Genomic DNA, 24,099 nt, shown 5'->3' on the forward strand with positions numbered 1-24,099 from the left:
CATGCAGTTCCTCCTGCACATATTTCTCATGCATTCTCTTGCTCGCTCAAGTCCCTGAAATATTTTACGAGCTTTATGAAATTCAGCATTAAGAGAATTAAAAAAACAACCTGGATCCTCAGGGCAATTAGAGCAGCAGCATCATAAAGAAAGCAGCGGATAAACAGATGTGAAAATTTTGTGCCCAGTGATCCTGCTAGACAAAGCCGTGTCTGACTTGATCAAATGGTGGCAAGTCTCAGCCCATGTGGAAAGCTGGACTAGAGGGAACCCTCAGCACCCCCTTCAAACAGATGGTTTTTGTGATGCTGTGGCTCAGGCTGCAGGAAGATGGAAAGAAGAGACCAGGACCTTAATCAGAGAGTGGAACTCACTGTTCTCAGTAGCTTATCCACTCTGTGTGCTGGGGCACATGCAGGATGTATTTACTGTGACCAGAACCTGTAGGAAAGGAGCAATGTTCAAATTAGCTGCAAATGAGAACGATGCTTTATCAGCAGGACTTCTCAAAGCCTGACTTTCTGCTAGGTCCCTTCCCCCATGCCTGAGACAGTATCATGGTCTCTCCTGCTTTGTGACCCCATAGTGGCAGACAGATCAGAGGCTCAAGGCAGGAGGGGCTAAGGAGCAAGAGCAAAGACCCCAAACCTGTGCTAAAACCTGCATGAGATCTGAAATGTGACCCAGGTTGCTCTTGCCTTGCTATCACAGTGTATCAAGGCAAGCCCTGTAGCATTATTTGTTTAATGTCACTCAATAAAAGCAACAGGGCTTTGCAGCTTGGTGCTGGCTAGAGTTTAACGCTGGGCTAATGCCTTTGTTGTCTTTCTGTAAAGACCACATCCTTTAAGCAGAAGCAAAGGCTGACAGTTTACAAGGCAAATATCTCTCTCTGTGGATGTGCAGCAGAAAGCAGTGCTGGCACCCATCCACCTACAGAATGCTGCAGTGACAGAAAAATACCGTGCGTGAGAGATCAGGCTCTCCTCAGGCTTGTTATGAGTACTCATCTTAAAAAAAACCACACTCTTAGCCACTGTTTTCTACCTCAGTGCTGGCAAAAATCTACCTCAGCAACAGTATGAGGTAGATGAGCTAGTATCATTGGTAAAATGATACGGTTGAAAAATACACCCAGCTAGGGTGGGAGATGAAACAGGCTAAGGGTCAAAAGGTCCTTGAAGAAACCTAGAAGACTGTTGCTTGAGGAAAGCCAGAGCCTCCAGCCAGGTGCTTTTGTTGGCAGATCTGGTTCCTCCCCGTATCTCATGTGTCTGTCTACTTCTATGCCATCAGGATGTGCTTAGGTACATGGGTCAGAAAAGGGATTTTTTTCATTGCATGAATTGTGAGAGGAGCAGTGTAGTTCCCCAAAATTGCCAGCATGGAGGCTTCTATCACCTCTTGTCTGAGGAGCAGCTGAGCAACAGAAACTAACTGTCAAGAGTAGCCTGAACCTTTAATTGTGCTGCTTCAGGGAGGGCTTCTCCTGCTCCACTGTGCAGGCACTATGTGGAGAAGCAAGTTCATGACTCAGAAAATGCTCACCTCGGCTCACAAGCACACAGACTGTCCCAGGCACATGATGAGAATTGTCACTGCAGCACATTGAGGGCTAGTGAGTACTCAGGTTTGGAATACACTTGGAGACAGACAGATGTGCGTGCTTGGTGAAACACTAGGGCAAAAGTCTTCAATGTAGGCAGATTTTCCCCAAAAGAGGAAGTTAAATCACAAGTTTAACATGAACTCAAGTCCACTTCCAACCCATAGAGTGACTGAAGATAACATCCTTATTCAGGAAGTGTGATCTTTGGGTGTACCTACAGCAAAACTCGACTCCAGACAGATCTCTAAGGCTATTCCGATACCCCTGTAATCCCACCCCCTCCGGACTCCTATCAGCCCTGTAGAGCAATGCAACTGCATGAAATGCATCTTCTGCCTAGTGCATCAACAGCATTGAGTGTTTCAACATCCCTGGAGGGAGGCAGGGGTCAGAAAGGGGATAGGTAAACCTGGGGACTTTTTATTACTAGTGTTGATTGGGTGGCTAGAGGTATGCTTCGGCTTAGCTGAGCCTTAAATTGACCTAGCACAAGGTGATGTTAGAAAAAAAAGCAACGCTGTAGGGAACTGCAGAGAGCAGTCAAACAAGAGGCAATTAATATGGTGACTTGACAGCACTTATATAAATCATATTTATAAACCGTAAAAGCAGGCCTTTCCTGCATTCACAACAGCAAGGAGTCTGGGGAGAGCAAGCTTATTTATAAAGACAATAGTTCTTGGAACAGGAGGTGAGGAGAAACCGTGACAAGAAACCGAAGGAAATCCAGTCTTCCTGCTTTCACACGTTCTCCTGGCTGGGAACACACGGCAGCACTGGGAGGCAGCCCAGCGGACAACAGGCAACCCCAGTGGGCTGCCGTGACCCCCGTGGGCCCAGCGGGGAGACACCTGGGGAGCACACTGCCTCCGATGGTGTGAGGTCATTGGGGTTTTATCACCCTTGGAGGGGCTCCCAGGACCACCTCTGGCCCCAGAACCATCCCCTGCCTGTGCCCACCTTTCCAGGAGATGGGAGAGGGAGGGGTTGCTGCCTCCCACCCCCAAGCTGTACCCCTTCGTGCCAGGGATGTGCAGGGGCCACGGGCGATTTACCGGGCATCTCGTGTCCGATACCCGTTCGCCCCTTCGATGGTTTACCATCGGGAGCAGCGTTGCTTGCCGCCCCCGCTCCCGCTCCCGCTCCGTCCCTCCCCAGGAGGGTGGGGTGACCCCGCGGGGCTGCCCTCGCCATCCCGGCGCACGGAGGGCTCCACCGCCCGGGGCAACTGCCTCCCTCCACCCCCGCGCAGCCGAGGGAGGCCCCGCCCCGGGGGTCGCGCAGCCGCGGGCCGGTCCGCGCTGCATGGCGGAGTGGGGCTGGAGCATCGCCGCCGCTGCCTTTTCTCGCGACCCGACGGAGGTGCGTGACAGCGCCGGGTACTTCCCACCGCCACTTTATGTAACCCGCCGCCCAGACCCGGTTATAAAACGCCGCTAAGGCAGCGCTGCCGCCAGCCCGCCGCCGCGGAGCGCTGCCGCAGCCAGCAGGTAACGGTGCGGGGTGGGGGCGGCGCGGCCGGGGAGGAAAAGCGTGACCGTGGCGGGTCGCGGCTCCGGCTCCGTGGCGGAACCGGCCCGCGGGGCGAGGGCGGGGAGCTCTGCTTGTGCGGGGCTGCTGGTGCCTGGTCCTGCCCGTGGGCTCTGCGAGGCTTTTCTCGCCATCCTTGCACAAAGCCGCAGCCGTGGTTTAGCTCGCCAGTGCTAACCGGTAACTCTGCAAAAACTTTTTGCAAAAGGTTTAGGGTGTAGCAACCTACAGAAGCTACCAGAACAGAGACGAAGTATACAAGACAGTCAGATGTTCAAAAGTCTAACCAGGTCTTTGCCCCTGCTGTCACTGTCATCCTGGGGTTTTTTTTGGTTTTTTTTGGTTTTTTTTTTTCCCCCTCATCTGTTGTGCAACCTTTCAAGTGTATAAGGCTTCTCTTGCTGATGTAACCGGCATATCCTTTTTTTTTTTTTTTTTTTAGTTTCCTATAAGCAAGGCTTTCCCAGGGGTGACCAGCCTTAGAGTTCAGGATGTGTCCAAGCTAAACCACCCTTCCTTCTCCCCACCACTTTTCTTTTACTTATGCAGGAAAAAAAAAACCTACTGCAACTTCTTGACTTTCAGTAATAGGAAGAGGCAATTGCTGTTCCTTTAAATCTGGCTCTTGTAGTTCCAGTATCTTAAAAGGGTGACCGTCTTTCTCCCTGAGAAATTCACTGCTTCTGCAGTGGTGAATATTGTTGGTTCTGCTGGTTATCAACCTCTCAGTCCTGGGATGAAAGAAGTGTAGATGGTGGGAAAAGGGTGATCAGTGGGATACGTCTGCCTTCCCACAAAACTCAAATAACCAGCAACAGGTGTCTCTGTGGACAGTTCTCTCTCCTTGCTCTCTTAGCTTGGTGACCACCTTGGCTTTCCACAACGCCACAGTAAGTTTTCAGCTTTCCAACAAACACCCTTGTGCCAGCAGCTAGAAGGGAAGTAAATGATTAGACTAACTTGTGTTAGTCTAATCTGGCATGTTCAATTTCTGGGATGAACACATAGCAATTCCTCTCTTCCTTGCTGCAGTTCCCTGGAAAGAGGACAGGAAGGTTTACAGCTGCAGGGGCACCTGGCTAAAAGGCAGGGTACAAGTTATCCCCAGGCCTTGCACAGGCTGCAGAACTTGAGGACTCCAGGGCTTCCAAGTTCTTCACATGCAATATCAAGGCAAGACTTTTAAACTTTTTTTTTTTTTTTTTAATGAGTGAAGGGATCCAAACTTAGTCTCCATCAGTTACAGCAATAGAAAGGGAAGCAGCCCCTTGCTAAGAGCTGTGCTGCTGTGACTAGTAAGTGAATCAATGTTAATGGCTATACCCATATTGATATATTACCTACTATGTAGGCTCTGGTGCATGGACAGGGAGAACAATTCCTTCCCTTTGCTGTCCTCCCTTTCAGGTGCTCCCATCCTGAGCAGAGGCAGCTTATCTCCTTGAAGCAGAATGCTTTATAACTTTGTGATTACAGATATATACTATATTTAATTTTCCTTAATGTACCAGTTTGTACCACGTTTTTTCCTTACTGTGGCATGTCCCAGATCTCTCCCTGTGGGAGGGGGAACTCCTACTGCTCTTCAGGGTAAATGGTGCCTGCAGACACATCCACATTTCTGTTCCTATTTGTAGTTGTGAAGTATCTTGATACTGGTGTAACTGAAACATGATAAGCAACACGTGTAATTGTTATTTTAATCACATTGGTATCTCTGAAACAAACTTGTGCTAGCAAATAAAGTGCATGTGACTGGCCTTCATTTTCATAAGTACAACCATTTTTCTTCCTGTAGCTCTTAATACAGATTGATTAATAGGTTTTCTCTGCTGGCTTTGTGGGGGTGTGTTTTGGGGGTAAGCATGTTATGCCTGAAGGAGGGAAGCTTGAATCTCTTTAGCTTAAGTGGTAGCAGCTTGCCTTTGTAGTCCCCACTGTGTTGAGTAAGATGGTGACCATCACAGATGGGCTTGGTTTTCACCTCATTAGATGCTCTTTGAGCTAGCATCACTTCAAGAAGATATATATCTCATCCTTAAAGGCTATGTGTATTGTTCTAAATCTGTGGGTTTCCATGCCTTTGGGGAGTACTGGATGTTTTCCAATGCGGATATCCGTCCTTTTGGAAAGCTGGCATGTGTAAGGATTGGTGTGGTGTGCGTGAACTTGCTTTTTCAAGACACTTTCTGCAGAAATTGTGGTTTGCATGTCTCTTTCCTTGCATGTCTTTGTGTTCTTTGTCTCAATAGATGGGAACTGCTCAAAACAACAGTGACCTCAAAAAACTCCATGCAGTGGAGCTTGACCTGTGTAACAAGGACATGATGGCAGACACACTTGATCATGGCATTATTGCTATTGGAGAAGAGGAAGGAGTGGGCAATTTCCAACGTTCTTTTCCAACACGAGAGTCCCTCCGATCCCCTCGGGGCTCTGTTGTGAGTTTCCATAATATCCAGTACTCTGTTAAGCAGTCCAGTGGATTCCTATGTAAACGGAAAACTGTGGAAAAGAAGATCCTTCATAATGTTTAGTAAGTTCTTGCTTAAATAAAATACTGGAGGGAAGGAGTTAATCTGCTGCTGTGAATCAGTGACCTCAGTGTCACTTTCCAGATCCAGCTGTGCTAATGAAGAAATGACAACCCTCCTGCTAGTCCACAGTTCATGTGGCCACTTTCGAATTTGCTTTTAGGCAAAATAGCCATGATGTAGCTGGAGCAGTTTCAGTTATTGATCTGAGCAAAATAGGACCAAACTTATGTGAACTCTTCTGCCAGAAGACCTGAGAGTTCCCGTAGCTATGGTTCAGGCTGCAGTTGGAGGAAATGAGCAGCAGAGAGCAGTTGTTTCTTCTTTTCAAGACCCAGCTCGGCAGGGAAGACACTTAATTTCTGTCTTTTGTAGATTGCCTTTTATGTCCAGCTCTGGTTCTGTTCTGACTGGCCGTCTGGGACAAGAAAGGAAAAATGCTTATTGATTACAGATTTAAGGAGAAGTTTTTAATAATCTCTAAGTTTTCCTTTCAACAGCATTTTGTTCACGTCTTGCCTCTAATATGAGCTGCATGTGATCAGTCCTCCATTTGGAAATAATTCTTTCCTTCTTCCAGTGGCATTATGAAGCCAGGCTTGAATGCTATCCTGGGGCCGACAGGGAGCGGGAAATCTTCGTGAGTACTTTCTTCTTTTCCTTCAAATGGACAGTCAGCTGTTCTAAGAGGATTTGGGGTTCTGAGGGCTGGGGGAGATGTGAGGGATCTGCAGGCTCAGACCTTTGCATGCCTGTGAGAAATCTGGTGATGCAGTCGTGTCCCTCTTGGCTTTGCTGGTGTTCTTGCCCTGCAGCGGTGTAACACTCCTCATCTGCTCCAACTGGTGGTCCATATTACTGCAGCTGCCTTTGGTGATGGCCTGAGTTAAGATACCAGGCTGAACTGGGGTGACTGGAGCTTAGGTGTAGGCCCTGTCCTAGAGCCGTAACGGAGTGGGGAGGGGGTGTGAGCTCCCTTAGGGCAGCAGAGATGTCATCCCCTGTGAAGTCACTGCAGCAACACTCCCTTGAAGATGCTAGGCCAAACCCCTCTCTGACAACTGACTGGAATATGGTGTAATGTCGATCTGTGGGATGGTCTTGGCTGTGGCCTCGTGGTGGAGGTGCATGTATGCTTGAGTTCTTTGGATGAAAGCACAGAGAAATACCATGCAGACTATCTCCAAACAGTGCTGATGCTGTTTTCTCTCCCGTGTAACCATGGTAAGAGAGCTCTTTGTCACTCTCTGTCTTTGAGAATGTCAGAGACTGGGAAGTAGGGTCAGGGTTCATACAGGTATGTCTTTGTGGTGACCCTTGCTCTTCCTCCCTAAGGAGACGGCTGGCTAATCAGGATGTTTTCAAGAGCAGCCCTTCATCAGGGCGGTGTTTACTTAGCTAGCAGACAGGCTGGCCTCTGCATTGGCAGTAAGGAGAATCCAGTAATATGTTAAAACAAATTACTTTATGGAATTAATCTTAACTCTAGTCTTGTTTATACTAATTTGGATTAATTTCCTTGAGATCAAAGTAGTTCCTTCTGTGCTGCCCTGGCTGGAGAGCAGACTGCAGCTCGCTGCTCGGCAGGGTGCTTTTGGCTCTGTGCATTGAGGTGAGCTGCTAATAGGGAGACTGAGTCTGTGTCTGCAGGGGCTTGACTGCTGTGAATTGTGAGGGTCTGTATGCTGCCATACTGCTGTGGCACTCCTTGTGCTGGTGTCTACACCAGGCTTTCTGCACAGATAGCTAAAGCCCCCAGAGTGGAGGAAGCCGCTTTCTGTGCCTTTCAGTTTGTGGCACGTGGTGAGCAGGCTCTAACTGCAGTCCTGACTGGTGATACTCATCCAGTCAAAGGTAAAAGCAGCTGTTACAGCAAAACCTAATGCCTGGTGTTTGTCTGAAGTCTCCTAGATGTGCTGGCTGCCAGAAAGGACCCAGCAGGCCTATCTGGAGAAGTGCTGATAGATGGCATCCCACAGCCTCCAAATTTCAAGTGCATCTCGGGATATGTTGTGCAGGTGAGTAACAACCTTCAGTGGAAGCCTGGGAGCCCTTGGGAGGGAAGACCGCATAAGAGGATCAAAGCATGAGCTATGAGGTTGGGTAACTTTCAATGATCCCTACAGAGTCTAATCTGGTAATTCAGATGTTACAGTATTTTATATTTTTCTGGGATCAAACTGTTGCCCCAGTGAAGTCAAGCACGGAGGTGTTTGTCTTCCCAAAGCCACATGGATGCCCAAACCACTGGGCTATTGTGGCTTGTTCTTTGGGCTCTGACCTGAAGTACTAGCAAGCAATGAAAAGGTGAGGAAAAACCCCACAACACTCCATCTCTTGTTGTAAAACTCAGAAGCAGTTCTAGCTGGCAGAAGTACCTTCAGGCTATCAGACAATTCTAGGAAGTAAAAAGATCCCTGCTGTTCTTCCTCTGATTCTGGCTGGGACAGACCTTCGTTCCACTTGGAGACAGGAAAAGCCGGCTGAATCTGCGGAAGTGGGTGGAGGCTTGAACCAATAATAGACCCTCAAAGCCCTGGGGGAGCTGAGGAGAAGGGAATTCTTGGCAGCTGCATCAGCAGCCGAATCTGGAAACCATCCAGGCTTCTGACTGCAAGCAGATGTGAAATAGGCAGCTCTTCTGAAAGCTGCCAGCTGGGGGGCTCTGGGAGGATGCATGTGATGAGACTGGTGCGTCTTGATCCTGCAGGTCAAAGATCCCCAAATCCTCAGTGTTTCATGAATGGCCAGAAAGTTTCTTGCAAGTGGTCTCAGTTTGAGATATTTGTCTTTCAAATGTCCAAAGTAACTAAACTTAACCTTAAAATGATAGGCAACTAAGTGAGACATTAAATGGTCTCTCTCCCCTCCCACTCCTGTGCAGTACTCCTTAGAACTACAAAGATGGCCCAAAGACTACAAATAACACTTAAGGCCTAAATACATAAATACGGACATACTTATAGGGTCAGTTTTATGCAGATGAGCATACAGACATGCTAAGTCATGTGTTATCCCTGTAAAACTGCTGGTGGCCTCTCCACTCATGCCTTGCAAGTGAGTGTCATGCCACATATTTTTGCATTTGGCATTAAGGTAGCTTAAATTTACAATTTAGTTTCCAGTGTGGTGACCCAACAGTTGTATTACTGGATCTGAGGATGAGGAATGGGAGGCTATGGTGAGAGACTGAGAGTGTGTGGGGAGGGAAGTGATGGTAGGAAATTCCTAAACCAGCTTTGGCAGCAAAGTGAGTTTATTATAACACTACACCCTGAGTAATCTGTCACATACGTCTAGCACAGCAGCACGTTCAGTCTTCCTCTGTTAATTCCCGTGCCAAATACAGCTGGCTGGCATGTCATTTGTGCTGCTGATCAACTATATCTGTTGTGGAAGGAGTCCCAAAGCAAGCACGAATCTGCTGCCCTGCAGCTTAGGAACTGTGTCTTCCAAAAGGGCACTAGATTTGAAAGGCACCTGATTAACAGGCATGTTTCTCAGCAGCAGCCCAGTGTTGCAGCCCTTCTCCCGTCATATGGTGGGATCCAGAATTGGCTCAAATATCAAAGCAGGTGTGATGGAGAGGCATGGAGCTCTGGACGGACCTGATGTCAGCTCTGTTTGGCTCATGGTTGTTACAGGTTGGTGTGGGCTGCTCAGATGTTTGTCAACTGGATAGACTTGATTGTTACTCAAAAGGCACATGACTGTTGAAGCTTTTCTAAAGGGTTAGCCCTTAGAATAAGATCATATAACTCCCCAGCAGTTATAGATAGTTGAGACATGGGAAAAATTGGGAGTATGTTGGTGCAATACTCTTGTTTCTCTGAGGAGCTGCTGCCAGCAAGGAGCTGGGGAGAGCTTCTTGTTGGCAGCTGAACTTGGCAGGTGCTCTGTACCACAGCAAGATACAGCTTGTACCTGGGAACAGAGCTGACTTGGGTGACTCACTGAGTGTCTCTACCTTGAACACTGAGCACTAGCAATGTCTGTTGGCTTCAACTGGACTGGCAGAAGTTCAACTCTTTACAAAACCACCTACCTGCTCTGCCTCCCTTTGGCTGGTAAGCAAAGTGCATGTGCGGTACAAAATGGTACTATCTGCACTTGAACTCCTGAGCCTGAAAGCAACCTGAGGTGGTGCTTGGTGTAAGCTGGGAGCCTGCAGAGCTGCATTCTCCCCTTGACTACTACTGAATGACCTTGAATTTCATGTCATGTAAGTTTTGAAGCAAGGGTTGTCTCTCAGTCCAGTTTCCACCGTGGTGCACAAACAGCTTATCGAGCAACTGCCACTACAGGGACTCTGGTGCCCAGTCAGGTAGCTGAGAAGAAAGCTTTTCAACTGTCCATTTGTACTGCTTTCAGGATGATGTTGTCATGGGCACAATGACTGTGAGGGAGAACCTGCACTTCTCTGCTGCCCTGCGACTCCCCAGTTCCATCACAGTTAAAGAGAAGGAAGAGCGAGTCACCCAGATAATCAGCGAGCTGGGATTAAACAAAGTGGCTGATGCTAAGGTGAGCAGTGAGAATATCTTTCTCAAAAATCATACTACCTCTGGAAACTGAACTGCTTGACTCTGGGCAGTATGGTGTATGTAGTGCAGCTACACTAAGCTAAGCAGGAACCTGACTAAACCGTACTGCAGAGGAGGTAGCTTGGAAAGAGGTATGTGTATTTGCTACTAAAAGGGGAAGATTTTGGGTTGTGTCCAGCATGTTGTATAAGTTCAGAGGGGAAAAAGTCGCCTAGTCATTGCACCTTGGAAAGCTGCTCAGTCACTTCCTGGCTTTGTGGGACAAGACAGGGAAATTATTTTTACTGTGCTGAAAGCTATGAGGGATGGAAAGCTGGGCTGTGAGAGGGAAGTTCTGTGCAGACCTTGTTCCTCCCAGCAGCATTTTTCCTGTTACTTTACTTTTACTTACCCCACTCTTACTTGAGCAGCAGGTGAGCTACCAACAAAAGGCCTCCCTGAACACCAGTGCCACCTCTGACTGCTGTGGCCTTATTCTAGCTCTTCCTTGTCAGTGTTGTCCTTGTTCTCTGAAGTCTTAAGGTACGTGGTACGTCTGAAAATCAGGCTCTGCTTACTGCTACACAGTCCCTCACACTGAGACAGACCCATCATCTGCTGCTGGCCCTAGAGTTCACTAATGGGACTCTGAAAATGAAAAGGACTGCTGAGTGTGGAGAGTCCTAAACTCCAGAGCATGCACTGACTAGGGTCTTCTTGCAAATACCTGATTTCTTCTGCTTATAGGTAGGAACCGAATTGATCCGTGGAGTATCTGGAGGGGAACGGAAGAGAACCAACATTGGGATGGAGCTCATCACAGAGCCACCAGTCCTTTTTCTGGATGAGCCAACAACTGGCCTTGATGCCAGCACAGCCAATGCAGTCCTCATCCTCTTGAAGAAGTAAGAGTTGGTTCTTCAGGTCTCTGCTTGTCACTCATTAGTAAAAAAAGGAATGCTGTTATGACTGAGTAGCTACAGCGCTTTTTTTTTTCCTTTAAAAAAAAAAAGCTAGACAAATAGACTCTGAAATGGTAGTAAATTTATTTATTTGGTTCTTGTCCAAAGCTGTTTGAAGTTGATGGGAATCTTTCCACAGCAAGCATTGGATTAGAGCCCAAAAAAGCAGATGTAGCTTGGACAGCTTTCGTTTGCCACAGAGAGGATTGGACTGGGAGGTCAGGCCTTGTAATCATAATTTCTTGGCTTTCTAGCTAAGTCTATTAGAAAGTATCTTCCTCCATTCTGGCAACAGCCTTGAACTCAGATCAGACTTCATCGGCAGATTTGCCCTCAGTGTTTACCTTCATTTCCTGTGTTTTGGAGATGGACTATCTTCTGGTATGAAGAGGACCAAACAAGGCCTATTTAATGAGAACGAGTTCTTAACCTTCCTCCCGGGTTTGTAGCATGTTGTCTGGTTTTGCCTGGGGGATTTTGCTCTGCTGTTTGTGGATAGAGGTCTTTGACTAACAAGAATACTTGTTAGGTATCATTGCTAAAGCACTTGAAAGACCATCTGACAAACCTGAAGGAAAACTAGTTTTGACTTTTCTAGAGAGTAACTCTTCAGCAGAAGAGCTAGGAGACATCTCAGCTGGCCAGGCTTCCACAGCCTGCTGTGTAAAGCCTGGTACTGCCATAGAGTGCAGTAGGACTGTTCCAGTTAGTCAAGTTGAAGCTTGTATAGAAAACATGTAAGGAGGGTTTATCCACAGCTGTGGCCTCAACCTTTGCTAGCTACAGACATCATACTTTGTCTATCTGGACTGCAGTGATGGTCTCTTGTAATGATGGGTGCTGTCTTGAAGGTCTTGCAGGCAACATCTGATAGAGTGACAGAGAAGGTACAACTACAGCTTTTCTGGTTTGAGACCCTGAAGTTGACAAGTATTTGCCTTGGATTTGGATACCTGTTATTTTGCCTAGGTTAACATGACCTTTCTGAAATGCAGTGTGGTGTATTTCAGAGATGTTTTGTTTCTATTTCAGGCTCTCAAGAAGAGGGCGAACCATCATATTTTCCATCCATCAGCCCCGCTATTCCATATTCAAGCTGTTTGACAGTCTGACATTACTAGCTTTGGGAAAGGTGCTATACCATGGTCCTGCAAAGCAGGCCTTGGAATACTTCAGTTCTATTGGTAAGTCTTCTGTGCCAAGAGCAATGGCAACTGGCTAATGAGTTTAATCTGTGGGTAGGTTCTTAGCCTAGCACTGGATAAGTCCTGTGCTGTTTTATCACTATAGAGGCTATACACATAGAGCCATATAGCCACTGTCACTAGAGGCTATACACATAGAGTCTGAACAGTATTATGTTAGAACAGGAAAAATACGAAATGATAAAACCAAAATTTTTCAGACAACATGGAGCATGGCTCTCTTCTGCCTTTATTTTGCCTTGACAAAAACTCAGAATTGCTTGGGTATTTAGAAGCGTGATGCACAACAGACAAGATGATGCTTGCAGTTCTTCCAGACCTAGGCAGACCCAGTGGGTTTTGAACCACAGCCTGCAGATTGGCAGGAATCTGTAGGTGCTGATCCAATAATCTACTCTAGTCTGAATGCAGGTGGGCAACCGAGAGGACAAAATCATGGTGTGTCTTAAGATAGGTTAATAATAGCACTGCTGGGTGGCTTCCCCCTCTCCAAGTAAGCAGAGTGAGGGTTTCTGACTGTAATGGACAGAGAATGTGGAGTGAATTTCCAGCCTAGTCTAGATGCAGCCATTGACACACTAGACTAAGATTTCCCTGGCTTTAAGGGAGATGCTTTAACCAATTGCAGTACTTCTACTTCTCATTCCGGTATCTGTTGTGGTTTAGCACTAGTCACCACACAGTTTCTTGCTCTGCCTCCCCCTCCCCAGAGGGATGGGGGAGCGAACTGGGAAGAAAGGAAAACTCGTGGGCTGAGATGAAGACAGTTTGCTAGAACAGCAAAGGAAAACTACAAAAATAACAGAATATAAGGATGCTAAAATATACAGAATGAACAATGCACAATTTCTTACCGCTCAACATCCAGTGACTGATACAACCTGAGCAGTGATCGCGGAAATGAGACCGAGCAGCAAGCAAAGGAGCAGGAGGGAGAGAACGAGGTGCCAACCCCCACTTAAATACTGAGCATGACATTTATGGCATGGAATACTCTTTGGCCAGTTTGGGTCAATTATTCTGGCTGTATCCCTCCCAGCTTCCTGCACCTGCACATTAGCGAGACCTAGAAAGCTGGATAGAGTCCTTGGTCTCATTAGCAACTACTCATAACATCATTGTGTTTATCAACATTCTTCACATCCAAAATCCAAAACACATTGGCTACTGAGAGGAAAATTAACTCCATCCCTGCCAAAAACAGGACAGTATCCCACCTTGCTTCCTTTCTCACTGGAATACTATAGAATAAGCATACTTGCTTTTTTTTTTTTTTTTTTTCCCCATTCCTCCTTGTCCCTTAGATAGAACCGTATTACAAGAAGCTGCTCTTGGACAGCCCTTCCTCTTCCTTGTGACAAAGGAAACACAAGCAAGAGTTGAGCTTCTAGAGCAAGTATCTGAGGCTGTAAAGCAGACTACCACCAAGCTCTACTGAAGAACTGTGTGTTTTTCAGAGTGGGATGTGGTTGAACAGCACTGGGAAGGAGGCCAGAATTGTCCAATCTGAGCTATGTAGGAGCAAGTTACAGATTTCTCCTCACCTGAAATCAGTGGAGAATAAGTAACTCTGAAGCTCTGTATAGATAACTCAGATTCAGTCTCTTAAATCTTGTCCATTCTACTGCTGTAAACTAATGCTCATGGAAAGCAGTCAAGTTCTCTTATAACAGAGTTGTGGAAGAGTGATACAGTATTAGATCTGACCTTTCTGTAATACAAACATGTTGCACGTGTGTTTTTTGTGTTGTTGTTTTTTGGGGTTTTTTTTGTTTGTTTTTTAAGGATATGAATGTGAACCCTTCAACAATCCAGCTGACTTCTTCCTTGATATCATAAATGGTGATTCAACTGCTGTGGCAGCAAGCAAGGAAGATCACAGACCTGTGGACACAGGCACAGGTAAATTGTGAAGGAGAAATCCACCATTGGCTGGTGTAGAAGAGAAGTTGTATGTGGTGATGGCAAGCTTTCATTCTCTGGGTTTTCTCCAGTCTAAGGGAACTTCATTATTTTTTTTTTTATTTTCCCTACTAATAGATATACTTTGCTTTGGGCTTCTTTAAAAAGTTCAGAAAACTTTTTAAAGGGATTTTTTTTTTCTTCCTTCAGTAATATAGGAGAGCAGTGATAAATATCAGTAAATTACAAACTTGTGTGGGAAAGATCAAAAAACTAGAATTGCTTAGTCTGAAGAGACAGCTGACGGAAGTTTTCAGTCACATAAGAGGCTGCTGCAGAGAAGACAGGGTAGGTAGGCTAAGGAGTAATGGATTTACAGGGCAGTGAGAAAGACTGGAACTGGAATAGAGAACAAGCTCTCTAACAGTATAGTGAGTTGGAAAACACTTGTTTGGGAATGCTGTAGCATGCCATGCCTGAAGGATTATAAGGGAACAGTTTTTGTAATGGTGCTTTTTGGGGATGGGGAAATTAGTTGGAGCAAACAAAGATTTCTCCAAAGTTCAGTGAAACAGAGATTTTTCTGGTGCCTCATTCTAAGAATATAGCCATTTTTGTGCCACAAAGAACAAGTAGACTAGCTAGGTTCAATGAAACCTGTAGGGAAACCCTCTGTCGTAGTTCAGCCCCGATCGGACCAGACTACGCAGTCTCTCTCTCACTCCCCCCACCTTCCGAGAGAACAGGGAGAGAAAATATAAGGAAAAACGGCTCGAGGTTTGAGATAAGGACAGGGAGAAATCCTTAAAGTTACCGTCACGGGCAAAACAGACTCGACTTGGGGAAAACTATTCATTTATTACTACAAACAACAAGATAATGAGACAGAGAACAAGATAACCTCCATCCACCCCTCCCTCTTCCCAAGCTTAACATTATCTCTACTACCTTCCCCCCCCGAGTGGCACAGGGCGGGGAAGAGGGAATGGGGGTTGCAGTCAGTTCATCATACGTTGTTTCACGCCGCTGCTTCATGGTCGGGGGAAGAACTCCTCACATTCCTCCCCTGCTCCATTGTGGGGTCCCTCCCACGGGCCACAGTCCTTTGTGGAACTGCTCCGGCGTGGGTCATCTCTTCCACGGGTGCAGTCTCTCCAGAACAGCTGTCCCAGCGGGCCCTCCACGGGCCACAGCTGCCTTCAGGCATCCACCTCCCCCGGTATGGGGTCCTTCACGGGCTCCAAGTGGATCTCTGCTCCTCCGTGGACCTCCATGGGCTGCAGGGGGACAACCTGCTCCACCATGGTCGTCACCACAGGCTGCAGGGGAATCTTGGCCAGGAGCCGCATTACTCCTCCCCCTCCTTCTGAACTGACCTTGGCGTCTGCAGCCGTTTCTCACAACAGGCTGGTAGATGTCTCTCAGGATCTTTTTTTACATCTTATTCACTTCTCATCTCCTCTCCACTTCTTGCAGCCGGGCTGGACCGAGTCGGGCCCAGTCGGCCACCTGGCGAGAGGCCAGAGGGTGAGGCCTGCAAGGCCCATGAGGCCTGCGCCTCCCCCTCTGCGCCTCTGCCCCCGCTCAGCTTCTTCACATCTTCTCTTCTCTCTCTTTTTTTTTCTGTTTTCCCATTCTTAAATACGTTATCGCAGAGGCGTCATCACGAGACATTCTGCTACCAATCGGCTCGGCCTTGGCCAGCAGTGGGTCCGCCCTAGGCCTGGCCAAGTCTCCTGAACAAAGGGGAGCGACTTCTAGCAGTTTCCTACAGAAGCTACCACCTTAGGCCCCCCCCTACTAAACAAAACCACAACACCCTCTCACCCAAGATAGCCTCTTAAGCTCAGAGGTAAGGCTTGAACAATTAAAATCTTGTAGGTTTTTGTTTGTTTGTTTTTTTTTTTTCTTTTTTGTTCAGCCTCAAAACTCACTGAGCATGTTGATGGGCCATGTCTGGAGGCACGATTCATGGGGAATCACAAGCCATATCTTGTCTTTCTTGCCTAGAGGTGAACATTGAAAATGGAGTGGCAGAAGATAACGTGGACAGCAGTGTGGTAGATGTGCTGCACCAGAAATATCTTAACTCCAGCCTGTATCAGAGCACAAAGGAAGCACTGGGGAAAGTGGAGCTTCGACAGGGAAGCAAGGAGAGAGTGTCCAAGCAGGGTCATGAGATTACCTATGCAAATGGATTCCTCACACAGCTGTACTGGGTGTCCAAGCGTTCCCTGAAAAACCTCATCAGGAGCCCACAGGCTTCTGTTGCACAGGTAGGTAACAATTGCTGAAAGTCTCAGCCTCCCTCTGCTCTCAGTCCTATAATCTGCAGGTTGTAGGGCAGACTTTTGTTTTCAAAGGCAGCTAGGGAAACAGGAAAGTCCTGTGCCACTGCCGCTTCAGTGGAGTGAGATACCCAGTTACCTTTGCCGTTGAAAAATATACCTGTTTTAGTTTAGCACAGGGACTACTGCACTGAAGACTGGGGAGTGGGGGTAATGCTCCATTCTCTGGTTCACATGGGGAGCTTCTAGAGTGATGTTAATTTTGTGCCTTACTTGAAATTTTAAGCTGGATTATCCCTTTGAGTCTGCTTCTACTAACCTTTTCCAGCCAAAGATCATCACAGGAAGGAGAAAAGTGAAAAGGATAAACTGGGAAAATTTGGCATAAGGCTTTTAATTGTGTGTCTAACAGGTACACATTGACTCACAACAGGAAAGTTTTAGGCAGGTGTGACTTAAACCCTGCACATGCCTTAATAATAAGTTTGTTCCTATTTACTTATCTGAAGGATTCCCTTTTCCCTTTTCCTTTACACTTCTAGCTTGCAGTGACCGTAATTCTAGCCTTGGTTGTGGGTGCTATCTTTTTTGGTGTAAAATTGGATCGAAGTGGCATTCAGAATCGGTAAGTTGTAAAGCCACAGTTTTGTTCTTTTTTTCTATCTGTAGCAGACAGATTTCAGCCACAGGGAAGGCCTTGGGATCCACTTGGACCACAAAGTGGGGTTGGGCTCACAAGCCTCAGTGCACTGCAACATGGTATTGCTGGAGGTCCTAAAGGTACCACAGTTCTGTCAAGCTCGCACATAGTACAAAGGAGATGTGAAAGGGAAGATAAAGGAATAAATCTGGTTTTACAGCTAAGACTTACAATAGCATAATCATGTATCTCCATTCTGTGGACAGAGACAGAAAAGCACTGACTTAATGGTATGATGATGTCTGAGGCTGCTGGTGTTGATCTAGGCTGTTTCATTACTTTTTAACTGTTCTGTTTTGCCTCCTAGGGTTGGATCTTTGTTTTTTATCACCACAAACCAGTGTTTTTCCAGTGTCTCCTCAGTTGAGCTGTTCATCAGAGACAAGAAACTATTTGTGTAAGTAGTGAGGCACTTAGACTGTCTCAGTGGAGTGAGGCAGGGGGGAATATCTTACAGGCTAAAGAAAATTATTTCCACCAAAGACTTGATTGCTCCCTTGCAACATCAGATTGTAATAGTAATGCTAAATTTGTTTCTAGAGCAGGAAGCTGAAATGCTAAGAGGTGGGGGATGGAGGGGAGAAAGAAAATGCTTTTACTTGCTTGCTGTGTGGCAGTTTGAGAAGTGCTTTTCCTACCCACTTGTGGTAGCAGCTGCTTTTGAAGTCTGCATGTGAATCCTGCAGGCTTTGAAGCGTGCCTGCCCTCTTGCTGACAGGGTTGAAATGCTGTCTTGCAATGGTCCCAAACTGGTAAGACTGTGCAAAGGCCAAGGGACGGTTATTGGAAAAGCTTTGCAAGGGATGCTCAGATGAAGAGGGCTGCTGGCTTACAAGAGCTCAATAATAATCAAGCACATCTATCTGTCTGTATATATGTGTATATGTATTTATATGTATGTAAATGCATGTATATATTATATACACACATATATATACATATATGTTGAAAATGTAGTTTGGAATAGCCTCCAGCTCATGGGAGGAAATGGCAAGAGACAGATCCTGTACAGTAAAGAAGAAATTGGAGATTTGTGCCTGGAATGCACATGTCCACCCATGGGTTGCTCAAAGTAGCTTAATAGTGCCCCTAACAGATGCTCAGGAGTGAATCTCTCACAGTGACATTTCTTGCCAGTCTGCCCCACTTACCAGCCATATCAATGGGGATTTTGGCGCCTCACCAAGTAAAGCATCTTTTCATGAGCTATATTAAGCAGCAAAACAATCATAATGACATTTAATTGCCCTGTGAACTGGTGGTGAGTTGATGTCCTAATGCTGTTTTCCTATTGTTGGGTATCATTCCTTCTCCCCTGGAAGCAGCTGTATGAGTTAGCTGTGGATTAAGTGCTCCTCCAGTTAATAGCAGTTTTAATCAGCAATATTTTCCTTTGCTCTTGTGTTAAGGATCATTCTCTTTGAAAAGAGATTTAGGAAGGTTTTTTCCAATATGTTACTTAGAAGTAACATAGCCTTTCATTCACTTTCGTCGGAGGGCTCTCAGTATGACTGCAGGGCCTGTGAGATTCTCAGCCCTTACTTTAGAGTGGGAAGTAATAGCACAGAGAAAATAAGCAACTTGCACATAAAGATGGAGTCAGTGGTAGAGAGAACAGAAACCAAATCAAGATAAACCAGACATGCATGCTAAGCCTGCTTCCTAGATAACCTCTAAACCTGTACAACTCCCCTCCTTCCTGTCCTCACAGCCATCAGTACACCAGTGGATATTACCGAGTGTCTGCTTATTTCCTGGCCTTGATGATAGGAGATCTGCTGCCCATGAGAACTGCTCCAGTCATCATATTCTCATGCATCAGTTACTGGATGATTGGTAAAGAATAGATGCTTTCGTTGAACCTGTCATCTTCCAGCACATTTGATTTCTGACTTAGCCAGACCTTAATTCTTGTATCTATAACATGAAACTAATTGAACCTTCAACTGATTTAAGTGCTTGGCATCATAACTTCAGAGGACTCTGGGACAGGGGCAGAGACACCAGCAATCTGAGACAAAAACCTGCTTGACCACATCTTTCAGTAATGCTCTTTGGGCATAGTTCCTGCCAACTCTGAACTTGGGCTTTCTTCCTGCTTTCCCTGTCTTGTAGGAGTCCAAGGGCACCTCTCTGGGATTTATAATGTTATCATTTACTGGACTCTTTCCTTTCTCTTGTTGACAGGATACCAAGCTATTGCAGGCCGGTTCTTCTTCTTCATGCTGACCCTGGTACTGGTGTCCTACACGGCCACGGCCATGTCTCTTGCTATCAGTGCTGGGATGGATGTGGTAGCCGTGGCAAATCTGCTCATCACTATTTGTTTTGTCCTGATGCTTGTGAGTATATGAGGGTGTGTGTGCTCCTTTGGTGGATGTGAGGAAGCAGCTGAGACAGGCTGCAAGGACCGGGTTGAGCCAGCCCTAAGCAGGCTGAGAATCCACAGTCCAGTAGCATGTCAGCCCCATGCCTGTGATTTTGTCACTGTAGTCAAAGATGTACTTCTGCCAACTTGTAATCTAAGTGGTCAAATCACTGCTCAGGTGCAATTCAGTAGGTGTGATGCCACCAGAGATTTGCAAACAGTGTGCCCCCAAAAGTTTGGATTTTTTTAGAATTGTCCTTCAAAAATTTATTTTAAAAAAATTCTTGCATTTCCAGTATTAAAAATCTAAGTGGTCAACTAAATAATTTAAAAGGAGAAAATCTTGACATAAACTTTGGATCAATTGATTTTATTGCATTAATTGTTGTTCAGTGGGATTAGCAGGAGCACACCCTCTCTTTATTTTAATTCAGTATTGCCCTTAGGTTCCAGAAATTACTTCAATACTCTTCCTTAAGGACTTCTAAGGAAAAGAGCAAGTGAGAGAGAAAGGAATTTTGACTACTTATAGATGAGAGATGTGAGTTCTTTTTCAGAGATAGTGATAAAAGCTCTTGACTGTGAGGCCTTATCAAGTTACCTTAGAGTAAAAAGTACCTCCTGTCAGGTGATTCCTGGTAGCTGTACATATTCTGATCCCACAGCACATCCCCTGTTATTCAATTTGCAACTTTTGCAATAAGCTAAGTGATAGTGTATTGCCTCAAATGCATGCTGCGGGTGAGAAGTGTGCATGCGTAGTGAAGGGCAGCTGATGTACGTTGAGTGAAGTCACAGTATTTAAGGAATGGCACATGCACATCTTGAAAGACAGCAGGGTAAGCACAAAACCACTTGTGATGAAGCACAGCCTGAAGCGTTGTGTTTAGCTGTGAAGTCCAATTGTGCTAAGAAGTAGAAGAGCCAACCTTGTTCCAGGCAGGAGAGAGCACAGATAAAAGATGTAGGTCAGAGGAGGAAGCTGAAACAGTAACAGCCCTTAAGAGTTCCCATGGTTGCCTTCTTGTTTCTCCACTTCCTCATCTCCCAGTCATCCTTCTTTAGCTTCTGGCTAGCTCTAACATAGGACACAGTCCTCCAGAGTAAGAAGTTATTAGTGTGCATGTTTCTTAGCTCACATGTGGATGTATAAAATCTTTCTGACCTCTTTGCAGGCAGTTCAGTTGGAGTACTTGGGTGTACTGGGTGTGTGTGTTGGGCCAGCTGGCTGGGACTGCTGCAGGGTTTGAACCTCATGCCTGTAGGCACAGACATAACAGCAGTAGGAGGTCCATCTATCCTAGTGCACCTCTGCTGGGCATCTGCAGTATCTGTGTAGGAATGGCACTGTTTGCAGTAAACAGATTCTGTGACTCATTAGTCTCTTCTGTTCTATTTCAGATCTTTTCAGGACTCTTAGTAAACCTCCCGTCTATAATGGCCTGGCTGAACTGGCTCAAATACTTCAGCATCCCCCGATATGGCCTCACTGTGAGTAGAAAGTATCATCGGTCTCCTGTGAATAATGTAGCCACACTGCAGCTTCCTGGAGAGATTTCGAGTATAAATGAAGTTCTCTTAAAAGTCACATTTGGTTTCTTTCCTTGCATGAATGTAAAAGGAATGAACCAGCCAACCCCAAAAAGGAAGCAAAAATTAATCTCTGTGTGAGAGGTGGAAGTCTCAGAGACTGAACAAATCCTTTGTGCCACAAATTAGTGCTGCTTGGACAGCAGCAGAGCAAGCTGTCCAGTGAGGCACTAATTCTTAGCCTGAATAGTTGATCCCTGTGGTTTATAATAAAGTCAAATATTGTATGGCCTCTCCAGAGTCTGCTGTTTGGGTGGCCAGTCTGAGGTTAATGACTGTCCAGCTGGTTCAAGGATTCACCATAGTGCCTGAGTGTCTCAGTCTTCAGTGTGGCTTCCTCTGAAGTGAAATATGATTTACTGCCATTTATGAATAATAAGGAGCTGGGGTACCAGAAAGATAAGGGTGCAGCTGCTTGGAACACAGTAAATGGACGTAGCTGGTCGCCCACTGGTCACTGGTGGAAGTTGTGCTTCCATCTCCTGTCTTCATCCTCGCCAAGCCTATTTGGGAGGAATAGTTTCCTACCTTTGAGTGAAAATGAGTCAAATGAATGTTGGAGCTGGTGCAGGGTGGTGTGGGCAGGACCATGGTGACTGGCAGTGGAAGAGAATGGTAGGATCAGGGAGTGGGGGGAGATGTGTGAGACTTCTCCTGTTTGGGTATCACTGAGATTTTTTCAGTGTTGCTGAACGTGGAAGTGTCCCCTGAGACTGCAGTTAGCCCAGGATGCCAGTGCAAGGGAACTCTTCCTTTTCTTGCCTTAGCTGACTGTGCCATTTGGGGTGTCTGTGTGCAGCCACAGGGTTTTCTGGGTCAGTAGATTGACCCAGATGAATGTGGATGAACAGAAACTGTTTGTGACTGAAATGTAACTTTGAAGCCAAAGACTTAGACACCAAACCATCCTGCATGTAGAACTTGGAGCAGTTCCGCAGAAAGGCAGTGATTATCAGAATAAAAAGGAAGATAAACATACAATTCCAAGAATGAACATACATACCTTCTAATAGAGCTCCTTTGAGGTGTTGCAGTTTTAGCATCCCAAATCACTAACTGTGAAAATCTGATGTCTGCCTCTTTCCCTAGGCTCTTCAAGTGAACGAGTTCAGAGATCTCTACTTCTGTGGTGAGAATAAGCCAAATGCTACAGTGTCTGTGGGAGATGCAGGCAGTTGTCCTCCTGATATTTCAGGAGAAATGTAAGTATCTAACTTGTGGTGGCTTACTTAAAGAGAAGTCTGACTGTTTCAAATTTTTATTAGTCACAGAAGAACCACTCACAGGCCAGTCTCAATAATACGTCCCAAAATAATGTATTTTAGGATTATATAGTAAAACTTTGCAATTACCCAAGAGTGAATTAGGGATGAAACTTTACTCTTAAAAATAGGCAGATGAGCTAATTTAAATTTTGTTTTTAATAACCTAGCTCTGGCCTAACAGTTTTCTTAAACAGTCACTTAGCAATGGAAATGCAATGTGTGGACAGATACAAAGTTGTTGAGAAGCAGTCGACCTGTGATCAGAAACAAGACTGCCTCTCAGAGCTTGTTTGTAAATATTAACCTCCCTGCAGATACAGCAGAGAGCCAAGGTATCTATCTCCCTGTGCTACTGCCCTATTTGAAGTACTCTTGACTATTGATACTTTAAGTTGTAGCAATGAGGGTATTTCATGACACATGCTAGAGAGCTGTCAAATAGGTTATTGCAGGGAACAGAGCTGGAGCACTGTTTCCACAGCTTTTGGACCCCATACCCCTGCTATGGACTTCCAATGACTTCTATGTGAAACTAATTCTTTTGTACTTATCACAGTTTAATGTGGTTCTGAGGTTTACTCATGAATTGCCAGCTATCTATAAACAACAATTAGGAAACTACTGAAAAATTGAGAATCAGAAATCTAGGTTTGTCCCTTTAGCTTTTTTAGTGATCGGTGATGAAGTTACTCTATTGCTGTCACCTGTTTTGCAGAGTTGAGGGTAGAAGAATTTTTGTAGAATGGGAATAAAAGTAACTACCTGAAGACTTGCACCACATAGTAGTACCAACTTCTGCCCTGTGCTTTTTTGCAGGTGTTCTGGTGAAGCATATCTGTGCAGCCAAGGAATCACACCTACCAACTGGGCAATGTGGGAAAACATAGTGGCTCTCTTCTGCATGACTGCTATCTTCCTTGTCATTGCCTATGCAAAACTCCGGTTTATGAGAAAGTTCACATAGACTCCTGTGTTGCCTTGCTCTGCAGCTTCTCTGGTCTTAAAACTGCAAAGCTCGTTAGGGGCCTACTGGAGGTTGCCAAAAGATTTCAACTGACTTTACTGGACTTCAGATGGGAACCCTGTCCTCTTGTTTCTGGAGCATGATCTCCATGTAATTGTAGGATTTTTGTTTTTAAGAAATGCATTAATGTACATTGCATAAGTGATTTTTGTTTTTGTAAGAGTATAATTTGATAATTCCTTAGGTACATATCAAACTATGTATAGTAAAGCATTGATCTTCTGTAGCCAACTATGAACATTTCCTGTGTAAGGGAAGCATTTTCCTTTCTAGATGTGAGCTTCTCCATCACAACTAGTATAAGGTGATGATGGCATTTATGCATTGATATGTTGCTTCTTGTTAGTGCCTGTCACATCTGAGGAGAGCCAGAGGCCGTTCACAGAGGGTTGGAGATGCATTTGAGCTTGAAGTCAGTACAGGGAATGAACAGTTATACTTCCAGTAGCTTCTCTATGGAAGCTACTTGCAGAAACAACTTTTACTTGATGAAAAACTAAACAGTAGTGGTATAAGACATCTCCTCTATGAAGAGGGAGAAGTATATACTGTTGTACTGTTAAAAAAAAAAAATAAAATTTGTATACTTAGCAATGGAA

General features: G+C 45.6%; 1 protein-coding gene across 2 annotated transcripts; it reads left to right on the plus strand.

Moving 5' to 3' along the window:
* Window positions 1–2,779: 2,779 nt before the first annotated feature.
* On the plus strand, window positions 2,780–24,099 carry LOC104474667 (broad substrate specificity ATP-binding cassette transporter ABCG2). Of its 2 annotated transcripts, none has more exons than XM_086752800.1 (16): window positions 2,780–3,099; window positions 5,392–5,675; window positions 6,254–6,313; window positions 7,577–7,691; window positions 10,045–10,197; window positions 10,944–11,101; window positions 12,191–12,342; window positions 14,149–14,265; window positions 16,276–16,541; window positions 17,096–17,178; window positions 17,561–17,650; window positions 18,965–19,089; window positions 19,441–19,595; window positions 21,023–21,112; window positions 22,301–22,413; window positions 23,293–24,099. In XM_086752800.1, the coding sequence occupies exons 2-16, from the start codon at window positions 5,392–5,394 to the stop codon at window positions 23,438–23,440; spliced, it is 2,109 nt and encodes a 702-aa protein (XP_086608926.1). In that variant the 5' UTR covers window positions 2,780–3,099; the 3' UTR covers window positions 23,441–24,099. The 2 variants fall into 2 exon arrangements, with proteins under 2 accessions (XP_086608926.1, XP_086608927.1); XM_086752801.1 differs by lacking the exon at window positions 2,780–3,099 and adding an exon at window positions 4,154–4,312.

Source organism: Chlamydotis macqueenii, chromosome 7 (assembly GCF_036417535.1).
Source record: "Chlamydotis macqueenii isolate bChlMac1 chromosome 7, bChlMac1.mat, whole genome shotgun sequence".
Lineage (NCBI taxonomy): Eukaryota > Metazoa > Chordata > Aves > Otidiformes > Otididae > Chlamydotis > Chlamydotis macqueenii.